Raw genomic sequence first — 9,901 nt, forward strand, 5'->3', positions numbered from 1 at the left:
TCTTATGGTTTCATGTCCTTGGCAACATGCCCTGCTGCTGAGAAGTTTGGGTCTCATAAATTTGTGGATTATCCTTGCCTGTGCCTCATGGGGTTCATGCAATTCCGAACCAACAAGAACAGGAACTCTCATACCCCTCCCAGGTGAGTGAACTCATCCATATCATTGATGTTTATTTATACATGCAGTTTGTTTCGTCCACTCCGCTTTACTTTGCACTAAAGACAGCATGCTTTATACCCCTTCGCATTCAAGTTAAAGTGATTCCCCAGGATAAAAGCAAGAAGTATGCCGAAATTTTGGGGTAGATACCCTATTGCAGATGAATCCTCTGTGAGCAATGCCTATTTGGACACCTGCATTGATTCGATCCCTGGTATGAAGAACGTGAGGCTACACGACATGCCAGCTTCTGCCAGATCACAGATCCTGAAGACGCCTCATTCAACCGCTCCATGGAAGTGACCGAGAGAACTCATAAGGCCACAGCAACCCTCATTCACACTTTCGAAGCGCTTGAGCCAGAGGTGTTGAGCGCCCTGTCCTCGCTGACTCCTCAACTGCACACCGTAGGTCCGCCGCATCTACTCCTAAACCAAATTACTTAGAACGACCCATGGAAGCACGTCGAATGCGATCTGCGAAAGCGCACAGTGAATGTGTCCAATGGCTACACTCGAAGAGGTCCAGGTCAGTGCTTTATGTCAATTTTGGGAGCATAGCATCCCTGACTCACCAACAGCTGGTGGAGTTTGCAATAAGACTGGCCAATAGGCCAGATTTGGTGATGAATGCAAGTGGAATGGATGAGTATCTTGAAGAAATTACAAGAGAGGGGGGTTTTCTCTCGGGTTGGTGCCCACAAGAGAAGGTGTTGAAACTCAACCCTCGAAAGCTTGTCGGCTAGAGTGCCAATGCTTCGTTGGCTGTGTATGGCCAACCAATGTAAGCACGTCTGTGATGAGTGGAAGTCTGGGTTGGAGATTGCGAGTGATGTGAAAAGAGAGGAGGTGGAGAGGGCTGCGAGGGAGTTGATGATGGAGGGAAAGCTGGGGAAGAAGATGAAGAAGATGAAGAAGAGGGGCCATGGAAGCGGAAGGAGCTTGCGCGGGAGGCAGCTTGCTCCACTTGGTTCATCCTCCATTAATTTGCACCAGACTGTCTGAGGAAGTTTAGTCCGTAAATAATTAGTTGATGTCATGATGTGAGTTTAGTTTTATAATAAAAGAATTTGTTGAAATCATGCTCGTGGTTTTTTCTATAAAACATGAAATATTAATTTTATATTCGCCACACGAAAATTATATATATTTTCTCTCCATCATTGATAGAAGAATCGGACTTCTAATCAATAAATTATATATATGCTAGTCACCTATAGATATCATTATTTAAGTTTCCATACTAGTAACGTTTATATTTATAATCCACCAATCAAACACATGGATCCAAGATAGAAAAAAAATGAGGGAAAAACATCAATAATTTTGGTGCCATGAATAATTCAATTAATCATTCTATTAAGAGATTGCATGTCTAGGAATCTCTTCAATATATAATGTCAAGAAAACCTATCATTTTGCCAGCTGTTAGTTATTAGGTAAAGATATAATTGTATCAATTTGGATATCCCATCTTTATTTTATATATAAATTATCTATTTGATCTTCAAGTTGCCTATCCAATTAACAATTTTTTTCAAGCACTTCTAGAACACGGAAGTGGGATTTCCATTTGCAACTCCAATCAAATATCCGTGAATAGATTAGTCGAAAATCCGTGTAATATGAACATAAATGACATTTTGGGGTTAATCATGAATAAATTGATCGTGTAAGTTGTGCTGTACTCAAAGCCCGTCACGTCCGTCACTGTGGATGCAATGCAAGTACGTAATTATATCAATGTCCACAGAAGCAATTATTAATTATATAGAGTTTGGACACATCATATACGAATCCTTAACCCCTGTGATCATTTCACGATTAATAAAGATGATGTAAAAAAGCATGATTAGTTAGTTTGTCTTGTCGAGAAAGCGAAGAGCTTGACAGGGACGTATTCCCTCCTCATTTATCCTTTCTTCGATCCTGGATAAATCCATTCGGAACGTGGTCTTCTGCAACCTTCGGCTCGAGATTCCACGTCAATTACGTCTCTCATGAACAATCCAGAAACCGAATTTCCATTTCTGGTTTCTTTCTCTCTTTTTGTTGTGGGCCGTACCGCATAACCAATAGCAATAATGACTACGAGAAAAATTATCCAAATCATCATAAATTTATTTATATTAAACATTTCAAATGTGTAAATTAAATGAGTTTATAATATTTTTTTATTTTATCAATTGAGTCCATCCAATTAGATTCATCAAAAACTCATTAGTCATAGACACTCTTTGGAAATATTCATGTCATGTCGAATACTCCGATACGTGTCCAACACTCGATCAATAAGTGTTAAAAATCTCGACACCTACTCGCTCAGTTCGGAAATCTAACATGTAAGTTCGGAATTTTGACACGTAATTCTAACACGCATAAGGTTAATTTTAAAAATTTCAATAAATAATGAATCAAAATGTAAATATATAAATAATAAAAATAATAAATGAAAAAAAAAAAAATTAGTATTCTCTTATTTTCTGATTCTCACTCACTTCCTATAACACACATTCACCCCATGTTTGTTTTTTTTTCTCTTTTTTCCCAATACGCTCTAACATGCAAGTCTAGAAATGTGGATTGCTTGTTTTTTCCTCCAAGTTTTATGGATTATTGAATATGATTGAATTTGATAATGATTGTGTGACAATTTTTAATGTACTGTGAAAATAATAGTTTATTTTAAACCATTACAAAATAAATCACAAATAATTATAAATTATTATAGGACTCACTTATTCAAAAATTTGTAACTCACAATATAATGTTATTCTCACAACATCCCAACAACTATTATGCTAGTAAAACATTTTGTCAAATTGAAATAACGAATGATTTTAACAAACGGTTAATTGATGTTTTTAATTTAAATTTATTCTAGGCTCTTTTTTCATTATTTATTTATTCGTGAATTTGAATCAAATTAATCATTAAAATGATATTTTATCATGTATATATATAAATATACATTTAATATACAATATGTTCCAACGTATTAAAATTTTCTATTTTTTAAGAAATGATATGTCGACGTGTCATGTCGTATTACGTGTCATACGTTGATGTCAATGCTATTTAGGTCATAGGTGAAAGTTAACAAGGTCACAAGGCCCTTGTCATGCGCATGGCCCTTGCCCAGATTTGGTGAGGGCTTCACGCCCCTTGCTTGTGTTCGATGATGGACGGCCGACAACCCTCACCGAACTTGATAGAAAAAAAAAAAAAAGATAAAATAAATAAATAATCAATCTAAAAATATATGAAAAATTATCCATACCAACGTCAACTGTCTTAGCCTACTAAAAAAGAAAAAAATCAACCCTCTTACAAGACACCATCAATATCCAGGTCAGCAATTTTCGACTAAAATTACCAAGCAAACTCAATTAACAAAAAGCAAAAAAGAAATTTAACATTCAATTGACACAATTGAAAGATTTAAAATTACATTGGTACTAGTATAATAGGTTTAGGAGACTATCCTCCTAATGAAGCTAAATTAAGATTCATCTAATAAGGATTGAGTTTTCATTCTTTATATGTTAGGACTTTTGTTACCATATTTTACTTATTTTTGGGCCTATTCTCACCATCCGGCCTAATTAGATCTCCTTTAGAGATGCTCTTCAAAACCTTGTTAAGCAGCCGTAAGAGCGAACTCGATTTCACATATACTTAATTCCTTGATAATTTGCTACTTACGGTGATTGTCCAACATGGGAATGCCTTTCCAAAAAAGTTTGGAGAAAAAACCCATTTTCAATATCGGATCAATCATCACATCAGGACAATGTCATGACTTAAATGTGCAAATCAACTAGGCATGGAAGACACCGAGAAAGGCGAAACGAGTTTGCAAACGTAGAGCAGAAACAGGGATACGAAAATCGATCAGAACCCCCAATAACACATGAATGCTGCGTTTGGACGAGGAAAGAAAGGAAGAGAAAAGGCGAGGGGGAAATACGAGAGGATCTCAAAAATGCGGTGGCGTGTTTGTCTTTGGAAGGAGTCTGGGATTCGCTGTTCTCTCGTCAAACATGGCGGTACACATCTAGACCATTCCTGATTCGTCCAATTTATATATATTTTCCGTGAATGGAGAAGATCACAGATTCACAGCCACTCTCTGTGTAGGAGCAATGAATGGCATTTATAATTTGACGGGTCAACCCCCAAACCCCAAAAGCCAACAACCAGTCCGACCTTTCCTCATTACATCCTCATAAAAAGTCCCCAACATCACGAGTTTTCCAGGGTTCTTCTCATTTCCCTACCTCCTCTGCAATTTCCAGATCCCCCATCATCGCTCCCTCATCCTCAGGCACCCCCGTCTCGGGCTTCCTCTGGACCCTGGAAATCTGTCAGATGGTGTTGCAGTTGTTCTTCACCGTGGCCTTCTCGGCGGTGCCCCTCACGCTGTACGTGCCCCCGATCAGGAGCTTGAATCTGTTCGTGGAGACGATGGAGGACCTGCTGCGAGAGTCGAGGACCTACACCCACCGTGTCTATCCTCGCGTTCGCCATGCCTGGGTCCGCATGGTCGACTGCCTTCTCTGTAGTACGGCCTGAGCCCGATCCTCCACCCCCGGTTCTCTTGTAAATTTCTTCTTCTTTTTTCTTTTTTTTCTTTTTTTCCCTTATTACTTTAGCTTCTTTTTTTCTTGGCTTTGGATTTTGGGTAGGATGTTATATAGATGTTGGAGGGAACTGAGAGAGGCTGTTCTTGGTGGTGGTGCTTTCGCTTTTCTTTTTGGGTTTGCGGGATGATTGTCATCGTGTTCATACGATTCAAGAAATCATGAATAGAGAGCTTTTCAAGGCATATAATACTATATCTGGTCTATCTTTCTTGCTGCTTCTCGTTCTTTTTCAATCTATATCTGGGAGAGCGGATTGGATCATTTGTCTCCAGAGATCATTTCCGGTCAATTTCGCTCAAGGGTCGTCAATCTTTATCACCAGAGGAGCTGTCCAGATTGATGTAGATAAATGGGCAACTATCTGAGAGTCTGAGTTCTGCAACACTTGCGACTGCATGTGTGGCTTGATCTTTTACTTTTCTTAAACAAAGCAAATTCCAGAATGGAATTCGGAAAATCATGGCAAAGAAGGGAAATTGCTTTTGGTGTGGTTCGCAATCCTGACGATCTTCACAACACCCCAGAAGAACCGATATTCACTAGTCACTTTTAACAGTTTCTTTCCCTCTCTTGCAAAAACATTTTGATGGAGCGGCAGAGGAACGGCGGTTTTGTAAATTGCCCACTTTCTAGTCAGCATTCGGTTCGTCATCACCCCGAATATCTATCTGGGACGCGAAAGAAGACATAAGAGAGACAAAATATGCCAAGAAATCATCGGATAAGGCCGGTACAAAGCTCTGGAATTATCAGTACTTATCCTCCTCGGTCCAACACCTAAAGTTCTCAGAACGAGTTATTTATAGCTAAAGGGAATGAGATAGTTTGTCTTATCCATATAGCATTGGGAAATGGGCTGTGTGGTTCGTCTCATCCTGAATTCTTATCTACGGTAGAAACACGAGTTTATTGTGTCCATCGGTACAGTGAATACACGTTTGGTTATTGTATCCCCCATCAATAAGGAGACTTACAGGAAAGCAACGTTGTGCGGACCAGGGGAAAAAGTTCGATGAGAAAGTAATGAATGAAAGAATGAATGAATATTCTGCTACTATACTTTGATGCCCCAACTAGAGCAACCGTTTGATGGCTCTTCCCTGTGATCTCTCTAAGTAACTACTCCCTCGAAATTTCAAGTGTCAGCTTGACAGAGTGCAGGGCTTCAGAAACCAAAGCACATCGAGCGGCCTTGCGTCTCTTCCATCAACCATAGGAACAGTTTTTCCTTTGTCAGGAGTTTCCTCCTTTGCCACCGCCCCCTTGTTCAACTTCACCTCTTGAAGGATTTGTCTCTCCTAGCAACCAGAAAATTACAGAATGTTAATAAATACTAACATAACGTGCACATATGGGGGAATCTGAATAGTAATCTGGTTTAAAACCAGATATTAGATATATGTGATATAGGTCAGTTTAGTTGAGAACTAGCCATAAAATTACAGGTTTAACGCATATGGCTGAGATATTCATAATAGGCCAATTACGTGGCTGACATTTCTAGTCCCAATTTCCAAAACCAACTTCTTCAAGTTGACCTTTGTTCTGCTTAGCAAGCCCTTGAATTGCAGCCCGCTGTCTTTGAAAAACATCAGTCCACACAAAATGGAAAAAACAACAGAGAAGATCGCCCACAATTTTTTAGACTGGCATTCTCTGTTGTAGAGGCATGTCCCTACATAAACAATGATGTTTAGCGTCCCTGTTGTGCATCAAGCTGGATTTGGGCTTCCAGAAATTTCTGCATTCTCTCTTAGAAGATGCCAACCAGATTGAAATGGTTTGGAGCCAATCCAATACATTCTGGTGGTGAAAGCGAGGAAAAACATGTGGGTGCTTGATTAACATTTTCTATCTCAGATAAGTAAAGTTTGAGATTGGCCTAATCAGGTCACCCCTACAAAAAATTTTATGTCCCCATCTAAATGAACTCAACCATGGGAAAGCAAAAATTTTATATGTTTCCAAACGCATGGTTACTTGTTTTAAGGACCATGGCATATTCTTTTAAGTCAACAGAAGGATGGACTAGTAGGTGTTTTATGTCACATTTTCTCCAGGGGGCGTTCTAGGATGATACATCCATGTTTTTGGCCTTGTAGGTTAAGTAATCCATGGAACAACCCACATAAGGCGCAAAGCGAAAGAATGCTATCTAAGGCAGAGACAAGAATGATGATAACATTTTCATCTTCTCATTTCTGAGCAAATGAAGAAAAAGAAGATGAGGCAGTAACATACCATAAACCTAGATTTGGTAGCTTTTGATGGTGTCGATTTGCCAGGCTCGCGAGTAGCTGAAAAACACTGGGGAGTGGGAGGGCTAGTGCGGATTTGCGACAAGGTCTCCTTCCCACTGTGCCTCACATTCTCCAAGTCTAGCTTGATTGGAACATTTTCTGCCTCTTCGACTCTTCTGTACGGTACAGTCATCAAAGTCAATTACCCAGTGACAATGCAGGCACATGATATAACAGAGAGATCATATGCAGTCTAATCTCCTTAAAATTACTAGGAGCTCACTAAACGTGGCACCTCTCTGGGGCTAACTTGCATAAATTCTGGATAACTGACCTCGAGATTTCTTCAGACGATGAAAATTAGCTTTCACCGAGTACAGTGAATCAACTTGGGCAAGCATAACCTAGCAAACTATCATTCTGGTTCGCAAAACTAGGATTTTTGTACAACACTGCTATATCCTACTAAGTTGCGCATGAAACCCAAAACAAGACAGCTGATCTTTCCTCATTGCACACCCCAACATATTCATACAAGCACACAGACATGCACCCCTATTCACGCAAGCGCAACAGATTATGAGCTGAGAGAGAGAGGGAGTGAGAGGGAGATTACTTAATCCGTCGGCCCTTTTCCTTGGTGTTGCTCTTCTTCATGCCATCAAATTTCTCAATACTGACTTCAAGTAGCGGCTTTCTCTCTTTCCCTTCCCCACCTAACTCCTCCAAAACATCACTAGGTTTGTCCTTTTCTGTAGGAGCTACATCCTTCGCCGCATTCTGCTTCTCCAAATTTTCTTTCTCCTTGGTCCTGGTTGCCAGTTTCTTTAGTTCGCTGCAAAATTCCGAAATCTGATTCAAAATGTCACGACCAGCGAACAAATTCCTTGCTGAGAGTGTGCTTCTGAGTCTTGGCAAAGCAGTAGCCTCCTCCGACGCATCGTCCACTGCTTTCTTCTTCTCGGCGCTTGATTTGATCGTTTCTTTAGGGATAGAATAGAGATTGAGAGGAGAAGACAAATTAGGGTTCTGGTTTTCACTATCTTGATGGGGTCTGTTGGGACTTCTGCTGGGCGGAACTCTAGACTGGGTAGCCCCTCTTCTCTTGAAGACAACATCTCTAAATGGGAAAACCAAAAAACGCATTGGATTCAGCTGAATGTACAGAGTAGTATCACAACAACCTGCTTGGAGAGAATGTCATCAGTAGTACCTTTGATTCCGGTCGCCAAGTGGAAAGATTTCATACATACTAGCCAGTCTCCGGAGCTTCACCACCCGAAAAAAAGAGAGGCAAGCAAACATTAGGACGTTAAAAACCAATCGACATGAAATATCTTTAATTATTGCTTTGGTTTAAGAGAACTGAGAATTGATGATAGAAAAGTGGAGCTAATGGGGAGCTCCTGCTCTACCGAGAGGAGCACCCATTTTGAGGCGATTGTGAGGTAAACTTAAAGGTCAAGACGGACAACTCTTAGAACAATCGAATAGAAAAAGACCCAGTTGATTATGTGTTTAGTAATTGAGAAATTCAAGCAAAGAACATCCAGTCTCATCTGAATTGGGCCGGTGATTAGGGCAATTCAAGCAAGATGGGCCAGCAGCTTACGTAGCTGAGATCTTGATTGGACTGCTTCTACACTAGCATAGTAAGAAAGTAACGGAAAGAAGAGATGGAGATGGGGAAACCTTGGAGCTGGAGGTGGGGGTCGATTTGAAGAAATCCTCGGCCGTCTTCGGATGCTTGCAGTCTGCGAATGAAAAAAAGAAAGAAAAAAGAAACCAATTTTTCAGTGAGACGGGAGGCGTGAGGCGAAGAAGAAGAGGGGGAGAGAGGGAGCGATCGAGTTACCGGGTCGGCAGAAGAAGCGGACGTCGTCGTCGCCGTCGTCGCCGACGCGGTCGCCGCGGAGGGGGGAAAAGGAAGAGGAGGAGGAGAGGTCGGCCCATTTGGGGGCGTCGAAGTGCTCGTAGAGGTCGTCCACCACGAACACCGACTCTATCTTCTTCCAGTCGATCTTCGCCGGTTCCATTCTTCTTCTTCTTCTTCTTCTTCCTTCTTCCTTCTTCCTTCCTCCTTCCTCCTTCCCACCCACCCACCACCACCACCACCACCACACAACGCAAAGCGCAAGCGAAGGAATGCCGGGGGTGTCGGTTCTAAGTCTGGGCTGCGGGGGTTGTGGCGTCGGGGGTGGCGTCGGAGAGGAGGAATTCGGAGGAGAACCCAAGATTCCCTCTGCTCCACTCACTGTTAATCAGTTCACACTCTACAGGAACTAGGAAGGAAGGACTCTCTCTTGCTTGGGCAGAGAGACACCCAGATAGAGATAGAGAGAGAGAGAGAGAGAGAGAGAGAGACGTTGGCGAGAGGAGAGAGTGAACGTTACGTTAGGGGAAGGAGAGAGGTGGAGGAGGTCGCGGTGTTGTTAATGGGGGGATGACCGTTGGGAGATTCGCTTTCGTTATTTTGTATATTCGTTTATTCCTGGAACCACCGGCCAGCCAGTCTCTCTCTCTCTCTCCCAAATCTGGACTTTGGGTTGGCTTTGGGGTTGGGTTAGAAAAAGCAGAGGAAGAAAAGCACACCGGAGCTCAAAGCCATCCCCACCTTTGTGATCGTCCCCCCACCACATTCCCTCAGAAGAAGCATTACAGCTTTGACTCGCAGCACCTCTTTATTTGTTTTTGGTCTCAAAAAGAAAGGGACCTAGGCACCCGTTAACCCACCATGTCAATCCAATTATGCACCTCACGTGTTGCTCACCTAAGATCCAAACCCGACGAGAATTTGTTTCTTCATGCCCTTGTTAAAATTTGATTGTTTTTCTCTCTCTCAAATTGTGGGAAC

General features: G+C 41.5%; 1 protein-coding gene across 2 annotated transcripts; it reads right to left on the reverse strand.

The window, feature by feature from the left end:
* Nucleotides 1-5,544: 5,544 nt before the first annotated feature.
* On the reverse strand, nucleotides 5,545-9,631 carry LOC104421945. Of its 2 annotated transcripts, none has more exons than XM_010034125.3 (6): nucleotides 8,903-9,631; nucleotides 8,740-8,801; nucleotides 8,261-8,316; nucleotides 7,664-8,167; nucleotides 7,049-7,220; nucleotides 5,545-6,105 (listed from the first exon to the last, which is right to left on the reverse strand). In XM_010034125.3, the coding sequence occupies exons 1-6, from the start codon at nucleotides 9,081-9,083 to the stop codon at nucleotides 5,950-5,952; spliced, it is 1,131 nt and encodes a 376-aa protein (XP_010032427.2). In that variant the 5' UTR covers nucleotides 9,084-9,631; the 3' UTR covers nucleotides 5,545-5,949. The 2 variants fall into 2 exon arrangements, with proteins under 2 accessions (XP_010032427.2, XP_010032426.2); XM_010034124.3 differs by having other exon boundaries at nucleotides 7,049-7,223; nucleotides 8,903-9,623.
* Nucleotides 9,632-9,901: the final 270 nt, after the last annotated feature.

The sequence above is a fragment of the Eucalyptus grandis genome, chromosome 10 (assembly GCF_016545825.1).
Source record: "Eucalyptus grandis isolate ANBG69807.140 chromosome 10, ASM1654582v1, whole genome shotgun sequence".
NCBI classification, from domain to species: Eukaryota; Viridiplantae; Streptophyta; class Magnoliopsida; order Myrtales; family Myrtaceae; genus Eucalyptus; species Eucalyptus grandis.

What these genes read in the sequence shown, in the direction of transcription:
- LOC104421945 (XM_010034124.3), bottom strand. Translation starts at nt 9,083, where the DNA reads ATGGAACCGGCGAAGATCGACTGGAAGAAGATAGAGTCGGTGTTCGTG. An exon ending in CCCCCACCTCCAGCTCCAAG is followed by an intron (nt 8,317 to 8,739) that starts GTTTCCCCATCT and finishes CGGGTGGTGAAG; the next exon opens with CTCCGGAGACTGGCTAGTAT. An exon ending in GAAAAGGGCCGACGGATTAA is followed by an intron (nt 7,224 to 7,663) that starts GTAATCTCCCTC and finishes TGTACCGTACAG; the next exon opens with AAGAGTCGAAGAGGCAGAAA.